Here is an 18,022-nt window from a genome sequence, read left to right as displayed (position 1 = left end):
CCCGGTGCCCTACAAAACCCCCCTGGTCTGCCCTCCGAAGACGCGGGTACTTACCTGCTGGCAGACCGGAACCGGGGCACCCCCTTCTCTCCATTGAAGCCTATGTGTTTTGGGCACCTCTTTGACCTCTGCACCTGACCGGCCCTGAGCTGCTGGTGTGGTAACTTTGGGGTTGCTCTGAACCCCCAACGGTGGGCTACCTTGGACCAAAAACTGAAACCTGTAAGTGACTTACTTACCTGTGAAACCTAACAATACTTTACCTCCCCCAGGAACTGTGAAAATTGCACTAAGTGTCCAGTTTTAAAACAGCTTATTGTGTTTTATGTAAAAAGTATATATGCTACTGTAATTATTCAAAGTTCCTAAAGTACTTACCTGCAATACCTTTCAAATAGGATATTACATGTAGAAATTGAACCTGTGGTTCTTAAAATAAACTAAGAAAAGATATTTTTCTATAACAAAACCTATTGGCTGGATTTGTCTCTGAGTGGGTGTTCCTCATTTATTGCCTGTGTGTATGTACAACAAATGCTTAACACTACTCCTTTGATAAGCCTACTGCTCGACCACACTACCACAAAATAGAGCATTAGTATTATCTCTTTTGCCACTATCTTACCTCTAAGGGGAACCCTTGGACTCTGTGCATACTATTCCTTACTTTGAAATAGTGCATACAGAGCCAACTTCCTACACACAGGTACTTGCACCCTGCCCTCTGAGCTAGGAGGACCTGCCATAGGGGTGACTTACAGTGGCCTGGAAGTGAAAGGGTGCATGCATCCTTTCACAAAGGCTGCAATGGCATGCCTGCAGAACACTTTGCATGGGCTCCCTATGGGTGGCATAATACATGCTGCAGCCCATAGGGATCCCCTGGTACCCCAATGCCATGGGTACCATATACTAGGGACTTACATGGGGGCACCAATATGCCAAATGTGGGGTGAAAAAGGTTCCAGCAAGCATGTTTAAAAGAAGAGAGCATATTCACTCGGGTCCTGGATAGCAGGATCCCAGTGAACACAGTCAAACACACTGACAAACTGGAAAAAAGTGGGGGTAACCATGCTAGAAAGGGGCTACTTTCCTACAACCCCATTTCTTACATGTCTCCTCTGAGGACATCGGGATTTGACCCCAGTATGGAATGCAAAGGTCAGATGTCTATTACTGACCTGCATGACTGCCTTTGGTCTTTGAGTTTGGATCATTATTTTGTTGTATAGCCGTTTTAGTGATGTCTCTGGGCACAGCAACTAGGCCTGAAGGGGGATGGTGTCTCTATAGATAACAGGCATCTTCACCACTTTCTATTCAGGTATGGGGGATGATGTCTTCCCAGGAGGGAATCCTGAAGGGTGGTTTAGGGCTTATCCTGCTGTGCTCTAACATAGCTTAGGTAGGAATCGCATATGTTGAGCATAGTGACAACATGGTGGGACATTTCCTGTGTTTTACTTTCCTTGTCACCATTTTGTGTGTGTTTCATTATTTGAATTATTGCATTCCATGCCATTTTATCTAAGATGCAGCTGATTCAATAAACCTTACTGACCCATTTCCTGCCTCTGTTTGTCTTTTCATGTGTGAGACTAATGTAACTGAGAAAAAAAGATGAGACCTGATCTACCACAATTTCTCTGAGAAGTCATTATGTCATGCGCCCGGTTGCCACAAATCATCGCTGCTCCTGGGTGGAGAGGAGGTGAAGCTAGCTGGCCAAAAAGAGATTTGGCCGACTGTTGTCACATGATGCGAGATTGGACTTAGTTCCCCACAATTCAGGTGATGCTGCTGCAAAATCCTCCAGCCTCATTAGGATAATGAGCCCACGCAATGTAGAGCCCTGTTCATCATCTCAAAAAATTAACTCAAAGGTGTTAAAGGAACAGGAGGTAAAGCTGTTATGGCCAAAGCCAAACCAGAGAAAAAAAAGGTTGCCAGAAGTCTCGGCCTCAGTCGAATTTGCAGAAGCCCCATTCTTTGAAGTCATTGAAGGAAAAACACAAGAAGAAGCAGCATCAGTCCTCTCGATACCATTCGTCGAGGGATGATTCTCTGAAGTTGGGGTTTCCAAAGCAACAGAGAGTAGAAAGATGTAAGGTGTCTCCTTTTCCATCTCCCGATGCCCACTCTGACGTCGCCTGCAAGCCCTGCTCTGAATTCACCAGGGCGTCCTGATCCAAAGCCTGAACAGCTTGTGCCTGCTTTGGTACCTACTCCAACAAGGGAGCAGAGTTATCCAGCATTTCGAGCTCCAGGGAAGGATCCAACGAGTTTTCTAAATGCTATATATGGCATCTTTGCAAGGGCGTTGACTCCATCTGGTGCGCCTGCGGACCCCATGGGTCTGCTGTCATACTCGCTGGGTGGATTCCCGGTGCCATACCAGCAAGGTCCCTTTATGCCTTTGGTACCCATCTCTCAGGTGCCCTGGCCTTATCCAGCACTGAGGTGGCCGACTCACAGATCGAACAAGGTTCGTCTGCACCGGGTAGGCCTTCTCCAGTGTCGGTTGAAGTAGCTGCGACATCGCTTCATTCAACTCCAGCACCCTGTTTCTTCGGCCCAGGGTTCTAATTACCGGCACTGTTGTTGGAATTGCCGGCCCTGTTACTGACGTCACCAACGCCGATGATGAAGTCAAGGCAGAGGTCTAAAAGTGAGGCTAAGGGACTTCTAGAGGAGGAATAGTATGCCTTGAATAGAGGAGATCTTGAGAGGGGGAGATAATTCACCTGGACCCTGATTTTGAGGGGTTGGACACTGCAAGTTGGCTGGACACTTCACCTGAATGGGAGCTGTTATCTCCAAATGGTATCCCTCCCCCTGAAGCCATGTTGTACCATTCTGTTATAAATAAGGCAGCTGCGATGTTGGATATGCCTTTACACACGACTGAACTTAAGTCAAATTTATTGACAGCGGCATTACATGCATCCTCTTTTTCTTCTGATCCACTGTTACCTTTTAATGACACATTGACGGAGCCATGTCTGGAGTTATGGCAGAAGCCCATGACATCTGCCGCAGTGTCTCAGCCAATTGCAAGGAGGTACAAGCCGGCTCCAGGAGACCCTTTGTTTTTGACTTCACATCCCATGACAGAGTTTGGTAGTGCAGGCATTATGTTCTTCTAGGAGGACTCCTGGGTCGTTTCCTACTTCCCTTGCTGATAAAGAGTCAACAAAGAATGATGTTCTCTTAATGCGGTATAGCCTTAAAATCCACTAATGCAACACGTTTGCTAGGTCATTACCTGCATGCTCTGATGGACTTGGCTAAAGTTGTAGTACCAAAATTTCCTGAAGACGTCCAAGACCATTTTGCTGAATTCCTGAACAATGGTCAAGCTGCTGCATGCCAGGTGATAGTCAGGTCTGGACACTGCTGACTTTGTGGCTTGAGCAATCAGGACCTCAGTAGCTTCCAGGAGACATGCTTGGTTAAGGGGGTCTGGTTTTTCTCTTAACATACAAACAACCTTGTTAGACCTTCCATTTGATGGGTTGAAATGGTCTGGTGCTAAAGCTAACTCAGATTTGGAAAGGTTCAAACAGAGTAAAGCACAGCAAGATCTTTGGACATGCAAACGCAACCCAAGGATTATAGACAGTTTTGGAAGTTGAGGCTTTGGAAGATCTTTTTCCTTTCAAGGGAGACAACAATATCAGCAGCAGCAATTGAATCCCCTCCATAGAAGCTACAGAGGGCAGAGCCATGGAAGGCAGTGTGGAGCAGCCCATCAGCCTTCCTCCTTTTCCTCCACAGCTAATGTCTCTGCAAAGCAGCCTTAGTTTCGCCATCTTGGAGCATGCTTTACCCTTGGGAGGAAGGTTGATTCATATTCTACAACGGTGGAGGTCCAAAACATAGGATAATTGGATCTCGAGAACTGTAGAAAATGGGTATGTCCTTCCCTTCCAGGAGTTTGTCCCTCCTTTTCCTCCCCAACTAAGTTTTTATTTGGAAGAGCATTTTCTGTTACTTCAACAGGAGGTCCAAACCATACTTTTAAAGGTTGCAGTTTAGTTGGTTTCCGGCCAGGAACGGGTCAGGGATGTTACTCATGATATTTCCTGATTCCCAAAAAGAATGGTTGTTTACCTCCAATCCCGGAACTCAGGGTTTTGAATCGGTTCCTCAAACAGGAAAAATTCAAAACAGGGGGGATGGTGGGAGGAATTGGGAATGCATTTAGATTTGACTGGGGCTCCTAGCTGCTTTACGTATTTCCACCCCTACCCTTGCTTCTTCAGGTTGTGAGGAAGATTTGCCAAGACCAGGCCCAAGTCATATTACTAACCCCGGGTTGGCCACCAAGGGTGTGGTACACAGACCTTCTACACCTCTCTCTGTGCTCTCCGCTTCGTCTCCCTCACAGGGAAGACTTCTTCTCACAGTCGCAGAGGCACTTTCTACACCCCCCCGCCCCCACATCCAGAGCCTGCACCTACATGCCTGGAGTTTGAACCGGGCAACCAGAGTTCTTTTTCCTCTCCCTTCTGATGTGGTGGATGTTATTTTATTGGCCAGGCAACACTCTACCAAGCGAGTGTAGGCTGGCAGATGGGCTAAATTTGTGAAGTGGTGTAAATAAAATTCCACTGACCCCTTAAAAGTCTGTTTATCTGACATTTTACACTTTCCGTGGCGCAGCAAGGTTGTGCATTTGCAACAGTAAAGGGTTATTTGTCTGCCCTTTCGGCTTTCCTTTGTTTAACCGACCAACCTTCCCTGTTTAAGTCCACTACAGTACGAAGGTTTATTAAGGGACTTCCTAATACATTTTCTCCCACTCCATTTATTATGCCTCAGTGGGATCTTAATTTGGTACTCACTTACCATATGGGTACGCCGTTTGAACCCTTACATAGTTATCGTTTAAGGTTGCTCACATTCAAAACTGTTTTTCTAGTTGTGATTACGTAAGCTAGATGTGTAAGTGAACTGCAGGCATTAAGTGTGAAGCCCCCTTGACGACTTTCTATGCAGATAAGTTGGTAGTGAGAACCAGACCTGCTTTTCTGCCAACGGTGGCTCCTCCATTCCACTTGGGCCAATCCGTTACCCTTCCTACTTTCTATCATCCTCCCCATCGATCTAAGGAGGAAAGGCTTCATCGCTTGGGGCCACATGTACGTAGCTTCTGCACCTCGCAAACAGCGAATTTGGCTGTTCGTGACGTGCAAAAAGCACTTCCTGATGCACAAACCCAGTTTTGCGATTCTGTAACATTGTTACCGAATCGCAAAACGGGTTTATGACTCGCAATTAGGAAGGGGTGTTCCCTTCCTAATTGCGACTCGCAGTGTGATGTAGGATTGCTTTGCGAGCGCGGTCGCAAAGCAATCGCAGTTACCACCAGTGTCACACTGGTGGTAACACATTCGCAAACGGCAAGGGGTCCTCCTGGGACTCCTTCCCCTTTGTGACTGTCACTGAAAACATTTTTTGAGAGCAGGCAGTGGTTCTACGGACCACTGCCTGCTCTGAAAAAATGAAACAAAAACGTTTCATTTTTTGTTTTTGTAATGCATCTCGTTTTCCTTTAAGGAAAACGGGCTGCATTACAAAAAAAAAAACACAAAAAAACTGCTTTATTGAAAAGCAGTTACAGACATGGTGGTCTGCTGTCTCCAGCATGCCACCATCCCTGTGAGGGCCACCATTCCCAAGGGGGTCGCAAATTGCGGCCTACCTCATGAATATTCATGAGGTAGGTCATTTGCGACCCTCTTGCGAGTCGCAATTAGTGTCAAGGACACTACCCTACATTCAGATTTGCGACTGGCAAATCTGAACTTTGCTACATGTGGCCCTTGATTCCCAAAAGGGCGGTGAGCTTCTACAGTTACAGGACACATGATCTCCAGCTGGACAATGGATTGTTTGTCAGCTACATAGTAAAGATGAAAGGCAAGGCTGTGCACAAGAGGACTTTGCCCAGGTGGATCAGCCTCTGCATAAAGATCTGCTACGCCATGGCAAACAAAGCGCCTCCTGAAGGTATTAAAGCTCATTAAACTAGAGCCAAGTCTTCCAATTCTGCTTTATCTAGAGGTGTACCAGTGGTTGATATTTGTAAAGAGGAACCTTGGGCCTCCCTCCACATTTTTGCAAACCACTATTGCTTAGACTCAGAAGTGAGGAGGAACGGTCACTTTGCCCATTCCATTTTGCAAGATTTTTTGATAGGGAGATAGGCACCCTCCTCCGTGTGCGGGGCTGCTTTGGGATTCTGTTCAAAAGGTGAGAAATCAACAGGTAGATGTATCCATCAGGAGAACAAGATACTTACATTCAGTAATGCTTTTTCTGGGAGAAACAGTATCTACTTGTAGATTCCTCACTGACCACTCACCTCCCGGTTGCCTGTCTGTATAAACAAAAAATAAATCTATTTCGATAGTGCATATTTTCCATTGCATATACATGATGTGTATACATGTATATGTTTGCAACATGATGTTTTAATGATGTTGGTTTTACCCGTTTGCCTTGAAGGCACGAAAAAAGTGGATGGAAACGGCTGTTTGCCTGCCGACGAGGACTTCTTATGGCTCCAATGACATAAGACAAAGTCGCATGCGGAGCCATGGCATTACGAAGTGCTTGTTGACATGAAGACCCATGAAGAAAAGTTGTAGTGGAATGCGGGCGTACTGGGGAAATTCAAATGTTGAGAAATCCACAGGTAGATACAGTATCCACCAGAAAAAGCATTACTGAAGGTAATTAACTTGTTCTTATATGCTTTTGTCCATGGTCACCAGTCAAGAGCTACAAATACAGTCTATAGAGCTGTTAAGCTCACCTCTGAACATGCTTATGTGCCCACAGGATATTCCTTTCTTGCAATATGGATAAGAGCCTCTAAGATCTAGAAGCTGCACTTATTCACAATTCTGAGGAGGGCCAGTCTGTACCCAGCTCTTCACAATTCGTAGAAGAAAACAGGACAATCCATATGGAAGAGACAGCAACAGCGCGTGTGTCCACCGGACCAAGGGTGGTGGCCCAGCCCTGCCTCTTCCTAGTGCTGAAGGGCACAGGATGGTCCTGCCCATTTTGAAGGGCACATCCCCGTGCAGCGTGTAAGCGCTATACAGCGCGCGATGATCACAGGTGCAGCTTGTTCAAGAGGGACTCCTCCTGGACCCTTTAAGGCAACTGGGACTTCTAGTCCCTCTGGAATCCACCTCTGTATCTTCCCCAAAGCCCTTCCTCATTTGAGTTGATCAACAACTCTGCAGAGCAGCATCTTTCCTGAAAAGCATCTTTTGTCGTTGCCATTACTCCTACATTTCAATCAACAACCCATCTATAAAAACGTGGTCCAGAGTCCATGAAGACAGGGCATTTATCACTTCACAGGAGCCAACGACCCAGAAATCTCTTTTTTCTTCAAATTCAAACCTATTAATCAACACCCACCTGCCTTGCAGATAACCTCTGCTAGTTCTCATTAACAAGATACGTAACGGTTACTGTCCCCCAACCTATAACTCCTCAATATGCTGCAGTTCACATGTTAAGTATAAGTTTTCCTTTTACGGTTCTTTTCGATGATAAAGCTGTAAAAAGCACCAATGCTCACACAATTAGCTGAACTACATGATAAATCAATAAATGGATAGGTAAATAAATTAACATCCATTTATTATGCGCAACAAGAGCTAAACCTCTGGAAGCACATAGAAATGTTTCAATCAATACAACTGTTTTTTTCCTGCTGCATCATTTTTCTTACCTTCGATCTCTTTCCATCCGATTATGCCTTTCTCTCCGCTGTGAGTTTCCTCCAGACTGGTTGTTTTGTGTTTGCTCGCTGAGATTCGACTGTGTGGATGACCAAGTGGCACCTTGAGTGCCTCCAGAATTTTGACCATCACCTACATTTTGAATATCACTGAGGGCTCGTCGCTCAATACTTGTATCCAACTGACGTATGCGGCTACGACTTCTTTTGTTCACTGCTTGTTTACATAACGCTTCTTCTTTGCAAAAAACAAAAACAAAAATGTATTACTTTGACTTTTGTTACTAATTCTGTGCAAATTTAAAAAAACATGTTCATTCCTTTAGACTACCCCACCATGAGCTTAATCGCTTGAATAAAAGGTTTCCTTTGTAACGGCATATATCGTTGGATTTACCAAATCACCAAGGTGTTTACTTTGAGATTATGGCTTTGATGAGAGCTTGTGGTTGCTTAACCCCTCGGATGCCTAGGACATAATAGTTACGTCCTGGGCAGCACCGCTCGGGTGCCGAGGACGTAACCGTTACGTCCTGCAACCGGCCCTCAGGGGAAGCACTGGCACTCCCCCCTTCTCTCCCCCCCCCCATCCCCCCCCCCCCCCCAAGGGCCTCCCCTTCTCTCCCCCCCCCAAGGGCCTCCCCTCCTCTCCCCCCCCCCAAGGGCCTCCCTCCCACACCGAGATCGGGCAGCAGGAATGGCCACTAGGCATCAGGGATTTTGTCTGTGTGTGCGTGTGCGTTTTAAGTGCGGGTGGCTAGGGCCGTAATCTTCAACGCTCGGCTAATTATTTTTCATTTGGGGTGGGGGGGGGGGGCCTCAATGGCACCAGGATTACGTTGCTATGTTTTTTTTGTGCAGGGGGGCCCCTCGGGCAAGGGTCGCCCCCAAAGGGGGAGAAACACTTTTAGGCAGTTCCCCCTCCCTTAGGGGCAGAATGGCAGTGGGGGGGCAGAATCCACTAGGCACCAGGGATCTTCTTTTTGTGTGTATTTTTTGTGCGCGGGGGCAACCCCTTGGGCAAGGACTGCTCCCCCAAAGGGGCATAATATTTTACGCCGTTTCTGCCCCCCTTGGGGCAGATCCGCCTAGTTCTTTTTTTTAGGCCCATCTGCCCCGGAGACCACTAGACACCAGGGAAAGTTTTTAACTGTTTGGTGGCAGGGTGATTCTCAGCTGGTTAAGTATTTGCATTTGTGATTATAACAGTTTATTTCTCTTTCTTGTTCTAGTTAAATAAAATTGCTTCTTTTGTTGTCGCTCGTTTTGGCAGTGGTTGACCTGCGGTTTGCGTAGTTGCATGTTTTAGGTAAGTAAATTTACTCCAAAGGAGTACTGTTGCCATGCATGAATGACATGTTTGTAGGTGGTGTACTAAATGCAGGATTGTGTGTGAAATTGTCCTTAGATTTGTGCACAATATTTGTGTTGTCTTATGTCTAATATGCTTTTCTTTTTTCTTTTTAGTGGGATATCATTGGCGATTGCTGAGTCTGTGCGGATTAGTTGCTGGTGAGTCTAGCTTTTTCAGGCAAGTGAGTGATATAGTTTTTGAGTATATAACTCTTTGTAATAAAGCAACACTTTATTACTTATTTTAGACAGTGCTGGTTGTTGTTGGCGCATTTATCACGTTACACTTCTTAGAAAGAATCATGGCTAGCCACAGAGTGACCGCTCAGCAGATTGTTGGCATGCTTTTTGAGTCATCTTCTGACCATGATTATGAGACGGACTCTGCATCTGAGGCAGAGGAGAAAGAGAGAGATTCTGGCAGTGAGATTTCTGTCCAAGAGGAGTCTTCTGATGAGCTAGCCACTCAGTGCAGATGAAAGGTCTGTTTTCGAAGAGGACATCGATGTACTAATGGTGCAGCAGCCAGCAGCTGAAAGGCTTCCCATTGGAAGACCTGACACCTGGGTTGCCTCAAGCATGGAGCTGCCACAGTTGCCTGCCTTTAATAGTCTCCCAGGGTGTAGATTAAATACAGAAAACTTTTTACCTGTCAATTTCTTTGAGTTGTTTATAGACAATGTATTTTTGGAAGAGATTGTTGAGCAGACTAATTTGTATGCGGAGCACTATTTGAGGGACAACGCTGCCAGACTTAGGCCTCAGTCTAGAGCTACCCATTGGATTCCCACAAATTTGGAAGAGATGAAAAATCTCTTGGGTTTGACTTTTTGATGGGGTTGATGAGGAAGCCGTCACTGACCTCTTATTGGTCCACTAGTCCCTTGATGGCAACAGCTATATTTCCTGCAACGATGACTCGTAATCAGTATTTGCTTCTTCTTCGGATGCTGCATTTTGTTGATAATGCTTTGGCCTTGCCACGACACCACCTCGATTGTGACCGTCTTTTTAAGATTAGGCCTGTCCTTGATCATTTTGTAGATCGGTTTTCAGAGGTCTGTGTGCCAGGCAAAGAATAAGTGTGGACGAGTCTTTGGTCCTGTTCAAGGGTCGTTTGGTTTTTAAGCAGTACATTCCCAGCAAGAGGGCACGGTATGGAATTAAATTGTATATGCTGTCTGAAAGTAGTACAGGATAGGTTTATAATTTCCGGGTCTACACTGGTAGGGATTCCAGTATTGACCCCCCTGGTTGTCCGCCCACTTTTGGAGTTAGCGAGAAAATTGTGTGGGAACTTGGTAGACGACTGTTCAACAAAAGGTCACCATTTGTATGTAGATAACTTCTACACGGGAGTTCAGTTGTTCAAGCAGTTGTTCAGAGTGGACACTGTTGCTTGTGGCACGATCCGCTCGAACCGGTAAGGCTATCCAAGGGACCTTGTCTTTAAAAAAAAAACTTGAGGGGGGACAGTGCAGTGCCTTGCGGAATGATGAGCTGCTAGCTCTGAAATTTGTAGACAGGAGGGATGTGTACATGCTAACTTTTAGAAATTGGGTCTTTGGTTGGCAGTCAGTTACCCCCTGTCCAAGCAAGGACCCTCACTCTAGTCAGGGTAAAAGAGAATCACCCTCAGCTAACCCCCACTCACACCCTTGGTAGCTTGGCACGAGTAGGCAGGCTTAACTTCAGAGTGCTAGGTGTAAAGTATTTGTACCAACACACACAGTAATTAAATGAAAACACTACACCAAAGACCAAAATGACAAAAATCCACAATACACAAGTCAAGATATCAATTAAAAACCAAAAAGAGTATTCATGTAATTTTAAACACAACACTAACGCTGTTAGCGTGGAAATGTACCTGGGTGCATCAAAGATAACTCAGCACGAGCGAGTGCGCGTCAAAAAGGGCTTGCGATGCGTCAAATTCACTCACGAGCGAGACCTTGTGCCGTTTCTCCTTCAGTCGTGTCAGCGTGCGTCGTTTCTTCTCTCCGCAGGAGGGCAATGCATCAATTCGAACCGCACTCTCGGGTCCGGGCAGGTCATTTTTGTGCGGCCAGCTATATTTGCGTCAGAAATTCTGCCACACAGTGATCCAAACCCCACGCAGCGTGGGTTGCGATCTCACCAGCCTCCGTCAACGATGCTGCACGTTGTTTTTCCAGCCGCGGGCGATCTTCCGGTCGTGTTGCAGGCGAGCGCCGATTTTCAGCTGCAGAACAGAGTTGTGTTGATTTTTTCAGCCGCAGAGCGGAGTCGCGTCGATCTTTTCCCCACACGGCAGTCGGTGCGTGGATTTCTCACTCTTGGGCTGCCAGCTTCTCCTTTCAGGGTCCCAGGAACTCGATGGGCACCACTTGGCAGAGTAGGAGTCTCAGCAGAGGCTTGAGGTGCTGGCAGAGAGAAGTCTTTGCTGTCCCTGAGACTTAAAAACAACAGAAGGCAAGCTCTAAATCAAGCCCTTGGAGAGTTCTTCACAAGAAGGAAGGCAACACAAAGTCCAGTCTTTGTCCTCTAGCACAGGCAGAAGCAGCAACTGCAGGAGGGCTCTACAAAGCACAGTCACAGGTAGGGCAGCTCTTCTTTCTCAGCTCTTCTCCAGGCAGAGGTTCCTCTTGGTTTCCAGAATTGTTCTAAAGTCTGTAGTTTTGGGTGCCCTTCTTATACCCATTTTGCCCTTTGAAGTAGGCCTATTTCAAAGGAAAGTCTCTCTTGTTTGTGAAATCCTGCCTTGCCCAGGCCAGGCCCAAGGTACACACCAGGGGTTAGGCGACTACATTGTGTGAAGGCAGGCACAGCCCTTTCAAGTGTGAGTGACCACTCCTGCCCTCCCTCCTAGCACAGATGGCTCATCAGGAAATGCAGACTACACCCCAGCTCCCATTGTGTCACTGTCTAGTGAGAGGTGCAACCAGCCCAACTGTCAAACTGACCCAGACAGGGAATCCACAAACAGGCAGAGTCACAGAAATGGTTTAAGCAAGAAAATGCTCACTTTCTAAAAGTGGCATTTTCAAACACACAATCTTAAAATCAACTTTACTAAAATAATTATTTTTAAATTGTGAGCTCAGGGACCCCAAACTCCACGTCTATCCGCTCCCAAAGGGAATCTACACTTTGATCATATTTAACATTAGCCCCCATGTTAACATATGAGAGGGTCAGGCCTTGCAATAGTGAAAAACGAATTTAGCAGTATTTCACAGTCAGGACATATAAAACACATTACTATATGTCCTACCTTAACCATACACTGCACCCTGCCCTTGGAGCTACCTAGGGTCTATCTTAGGGGTGCCTTACATGTAAGAAAAGGGAAGGTTTATGCCGGGCAAGCGAGTACACTTGCCAAGTCAAATTCACAGTTTAAAACTAAACACACTGGCACTGCATTGGCAGGTTTGAGCCATGTTTACAGAGCTACTAATGCGAGTGGCACAACCAGTGCTGCAGGCCCACTAGTAGCATTTGATTTACAGGCCCTGGGCACCTCTAGTGTACTGTACTAGGGACTTACTAGTAAATCAAATATGCCAATCATGGATGAACCAATTACATACACCTTTTGTATAGGAGCACTTGCACTTTAGCACTGGTTAGCAGTGGTAAAGTGCCCTGAGTAACAAAAACAGCAAAAACAGAGGCCAACACACATGAACAACCTGGGAAACAGGGAGACCATGCCAAGGATGAAAAGTCGAACACTAATTACCATCCATGATGAGAGTACTTCACACCTGTGGCTGTTTGGGGTCAAGTTGCTGAAGTGCGCAAAGCTGTGTGCATTTTAGATTACAATAAGCACATGGGTGGTGTTGATAGAGTAGGTCAGTGGTTGGAACCCTACTCTGCTGTTCGCGATTCTTACATGTGGTATAAAAAGTTGGCAGTCCGTTTGATCAATCTGGCAACTTTTAATGCTTTTATTGTGTTTAAGGATTGTTCCCCTGAGTCAAGGATGAAATTTGTTAAATTTCAGGAGTCAGTGATAGAGAGCCTTGTTAAGGTGGATCATGCAAGAGTTCCTACAGTAGCAGTTGTGGAGGATGTGGCTAGATTGAAAGATCGTCACTTTCCTGATCAGATTCTTCCCACTCCCAAAAAAAGACTTTCCCCGCTAAGAAATGTAGAGTTTGTGCCCAAAGAGGTACCCGGAGGGAAAGCCGGATGCACTGCCCGGACTGTCCTTTAAAGCCTGGGATGTGTGTGGCAGGCTGTTTCAGGAGTTACCACAGAAGAATTACTGAGAACTACAGTGAGCGTAAACTGCCATTATATATTTTCATATGTTCAGTTTCACTGTTGGCATTACTGTCATGTATTCAGTTAGAGCTTTTGTGTTTGTAGTTTTGTACTTATAATTAGTTAGCGGTTTCTTTTGTTGTTTAAAAACAACAAAAAATAAAAGTGACAGCGGTGTGCATGGAGTGGCAATTGGCTGGCGGTGTGCGTGGAGTGGCGCTTGGCTGGCGGTGCCAGCCAAACGCCAGTCCACACACTCCCATCAGGCATGTAGGTGTATGAAAGTGATGGGCCCTTGAGTGGCGCTGTCTGTCGATGAGTGTTGTAATGTGCTGGGCCTGTGGTTGGCGCCATGAATGGTCTTGTGCATGTCATGTGTGAATGGACTGTAAAGCGGTTGGTGCCTTGTCGCAGCTTTACAGCTCACGAGCTGTGAGTCATTGGTTCAGTTTTTTGGCCTTTTGGTTATTAAGAGTGCATTTCATTTTTGTTTTTGTAATTTGATCTACTGAACCATCAACTCACCCTCGTGCCAAATCCAACTAGTATGGGTGGTAAAAATGACAAAACCTGCTCCACTGTAATCAGGCGTCGCAGCACACCCGTGACACGCTAGGTGTCTCGGATGGGGCCCCCATGAGGAAGCATGCCACCAACTTGGTGGGTGGGTGAGGGGTCTTTTTAACATAACCGAAGTGTGTTTCTTTTTACAATTTTAGTGTTTGGAACATCACAGAAGTACGTAGACACATCAAAATGATCTATTACAAAACTACCTGTGTTTGGGGGGTGGGGGTCAACAACATTTTTGGTCCCAGGTGCAGCCTTTATCTAGGGAAACCTTCCAAATTCAGACATGTTTTAAAACTAGACACCCCAATGAGTCCAGGGAGGTGTGGCTTGCATGGATCCAACATTTTCTTACCCAGACTCCTCTGCATATTTTTCTCACTTTTCTTTGCAGGATCACCGCTCCGGCACAAATTTCCTACCACCCAGCGTTCTCCTCAGTCTCCCAAGTAAAATGATACCTCACTTGTGTGGGTCCCCAAAGCAGAGCCAGCCTAAATATGTATAAAAGAAAAATATGTGCTTATCAACTCGCTGTGCTTCCCCTCAATCGCTACAGGTTTTTGGTCTTTCTGTTGCAGGCACTTGGGCCACCCACACAAGTGAGGCATCATTTTTATCGGGTGACTTGGGGGAACGCTGGTTGGAAAGAAATTTGTGGTTCCTCTCAGATTCTAGAACTTTGTGACCAAAATGAGAGGAAAGTGTTTATTTTGGCCAAATTTTGAGGTTTGCAAATGATTCTGGGTAACAGAACCTGGTGAGAGCCCCACAAGTCACCCCATCTTGGATTCCCCTAGGTGTCTGGTTTTCAAAAAATTTGCAGGTTTGGTAGGTTTCCTTAGGTGCCGGATGAGCCAGAGGCCAAAATCTACAGCTAGGCACTTTGCAAAAAACACATCAGATTTCAATGTAAAAATGTGATGTGTCCATTTTGTGTTTCCTGTTGCGAGCATTAGGCCTACCCACACAAGTGAGGTACTATTTTTATTGAGCGACTTCGGCGAAGACAGAATAGCCAAAACAAGTGTTATTGCCCCTTGTCTTTCTCTACATTTTTTCCTTCCAAATGTAAGACAGTGTGTTAAAAAGACGTCTATTTGAGAAATACCCTGTAATTCACATGCTAGTATGGGCACCCCGGAATTCAGAGATGTGCAAATAACCACTGCTTCTCAACACCTTATCTTGTGCCCATTTTGGAAATACAAAGGTTTTCTTGATCCCTATTTTTCACTCTTTATATTTCAGCAAATGAATTGCTGTATACCAGGTATAGAATGAAAACCCAGTACAAGGTGCAGCTCATTTATTGGCAAAGGGTAATTAGGGTTCTTGATGAAACTACAAGTCCTATACCAGAGTCCAGCAGACATAACGGTATATTGCTTTAAAAAATCTGACATCGCAGGAGACAGTTAGAGTAAAACGTTGATAAAAATAGCTTTTTTGTCACCTCAATTTCATTTTTTTTTTTATTTCAGCTGTTATTTTCTGTAAGAAAACCTTTTAGGATCTACACAAATTACCCCTTGCTGAATTCAGAATTTTGTCTACTTTTCAGAAATGTTTAGCCTTCTGGGATCCAGCATTGGTTTTACACCCATTTCTGTCACTAGCTGGAAGGAGGCTGAAATCACAAAAATTAGTAAAAATGGGTATGTCCCAGTAAAATGCCAAAATTGTGTTGAAAAATGGGGGTTTCTGATTCAAGTCTGCCTGTTCCTGAAAGCTGGGAAGCTGCTGATTTTAGCACTGCAAACACTTTGTTGATTCCATTTTCAGGGGAAAAACCACAAGCCGCCTTCTGCAGGCCTTTTTTCCCCCATTAAAAAAAATGTTCACTGTATTTTGGCTAATTCACATGCTTGAATACTTCCCAGTCGTCGGGATGGGAGTCCCCGGTGGAAAGTGGGTTAACTTTTATTGCTTTGCATTTACCTGTTTTAATGCGGAGGATATATTATTAAGAGATGAACAGTGTTTATCAATACAGAAAATGTGCTGGTTACTGCTTGCTAGTCCTATTCAAGCATGTGAATCTATCTATACTGGAGCATACTTACCTGTAACTGTAGTTCTCTAGTATTGGAAGCTTTCATAGATTTACATGCTACCCACCCACCTCCCCGGGGAGCTCACCTTCTTTCTTTTCTCAGTACATCATTACAGCACTTATGCTCGGAAAATCTGAGGGAAGACAGCTCCTCACAGGAGGTTCTAAGGGGTAAGGCAATCTGATTGGTTCAAATTTGAGTTTGGGTCTATTTGACGAAATGACTGATGGGTTATTCTATTGAGGCCTAGGCCATGCATTGTATATGTACATTTTCAGGCCTAGGTTGTATATTCCATCGGGGACTCCCATCTCGACAACGGGGAAGTATTCAAGCATGTGAATCTATGAAAGTTCCAATACTGGAGTAAGTCTGGGTACCTCTCAAACCCCTACGATGTTGGAAAAAAAAACAAAAGGACGCAAGTTTGGCGTGGGTAGCTTATGTGGACAAAATGTTATGAAGGCCTAAGCGCGAACTGCCCCAAATAGCCCCAAAAAAAGGCATGGCAGCGAAGGGGTTAAATTGCTTTTGATTCCACTTGGGATTATCAGGTTTAACAATGACCCAATCATAGGGTCCGCGTTAAGTATCTTATTCTTCCTATGCCAGGACTGGTTAATCAAATACAACCCTATAAACGATACAAGCAAATGAACTATCGCAGAAATCTCACCGATAAGTGAATTCTTAATAAAAAAATTGTCAACTCTGTTCTAGCCTCTTGTTGTTACAGTGTTTGCAGTCAACAGTTTGTAGCACTCTGACAAGCAAAGGAAGGGTATGACGAGGGAATAACCAGTTTAAAGAATAGTTTAAATGAGAAACTAACTAAGGTAGCATTAGACTGCAGATCTCTGTGTTACTAATGTTTTTAAAAGAACAATTGGAATAGCAACAAAATAAATTGAGCTAGCTATGCACCAGATAAACAAAGAGGAGAAAGTGACACACCTTTCAGGTTGGCAGTATGCAACTCCACAGCCCCACTCTAGGGGTTGTCTTCAAGTGCACTCTTTACAAAACAGAAGATTAGAACCTAACCCAAATATGCATCACCAGTTAGTCGCTTGAAAGGAAGACGAAACATTTATGAACTCAATGAAGGACTTCGTGATGGCGATGATTAAGTTCCTTTCACAGAGGTTTTGTTACTTTTAGTCCATTTTCCTTTCCCCTTTAATAAACAAAGTAAAATGAGAGCTTTGCTAACCAACATTGTGCGTGAATGTATGTACTTACTATATGCAATACACCCTGCAACCATTCGTAAACAAGCGCCTTGTTTGTTCACCTCTTAAAAAGGTGCAAAATAAGACTAATAGTCACAATAAAGTTTACTTTATCCTGCATTTACGTACTGGCTCTATCACAATTTCAACATGTATATAGATTCCACAACATTCAGAATAAAAAAGGGATAATGAAAATACAGCTTAGACCTAGAGCGACGTTTTGAGCAGACCTTCCAGATCAAACCAAACCTAGAGCATCTCTGAAAGGAACATACCTGAAGAATTCTACCACTGCTATGGTAGGCCTGATGGAGTGTACTTCGATAGCACATTCAGACTCTGCCCATGAAGAATGTTCCAATGGCTGTGACTCTGGGTGGGATATGGAGAATGTAGGTTTGTCGCATGTCAGATTGGTCTTCAACAGCCATCACTGAAGGTTGTAGGCTGCCTCCTCTAAAGTACAGTGCTGAGGCAACTGCAGGCTGAAGTTCCACTCCAAGGCCGACAGGCAGCATGAACCAGCAGCATACATGAGCTGAAAAAAATCTCAGAACCATCCACGCTGAAATGTAGGAGCGACCCTGAAACATCAGGATCATAATATGAATTTCCTGGACTTGCTGCAGAGGAGGAAATGCCTTAAATACCACCCTGTCTAGGATGGCTCCTATCAAGGGAAGCCTCCGAATAGGCTGCAGGTGGGATACCGGTTCTTTGGTGGAAAACGCAGGGATGACAGAAGGGTAATCATTGTCCGCAGGTATTCCAAGACTGAG

At 45.1% G+C, this 18,022-nt stretch overlaps 1 protein-coding gene across 2 annotated transcripts in view; it reads right to left on the bottom strand.

Annotated features, from left to right (window-relative positions):
- The window catches only part of TCFL5 (transcription factor like 5), a 480,737-nt gene that overhangs the window by 239,254 nt on the left and 223,461 nt on the right, over positions 1-18,022 (bottom strand). Inside the window, exon 4 of one of the 2 annotated variants that reach the window (XM_069243180.1) lies at positions 7,763-8,006. In XM_069243180.1, coding sequence (XP_069099281.1) covers positions 7,763-8,006 — 244 coding nt within the window. Of the gene's footprint in view, positions 1-7,762; positions 8,010-18,022 lie in introns of both variants that reach the window. The other variant, XM_069243179.1, reaches the window with a different exon arrangement.

Source organism: Pleurodeles waltl, chromosome 7 (genome assembly GCF_031143425.1).
Source record: "Pleurodeles waltl isolate 20211129_DDA chromosome 7, aPleWal1.hap1.20221129, whole genome shotgun sequence".
Taxonomy (NCBI): domain Eukaryota; kingdom Metazoa; phylum Chordata; class Amphibia; order Caudata; family Salamandridae; genus Pleurodeles; species Pleurodeles waltl.
This window is presented reverse-complemented; position numbering and strand designations above follow the sequence as displayed.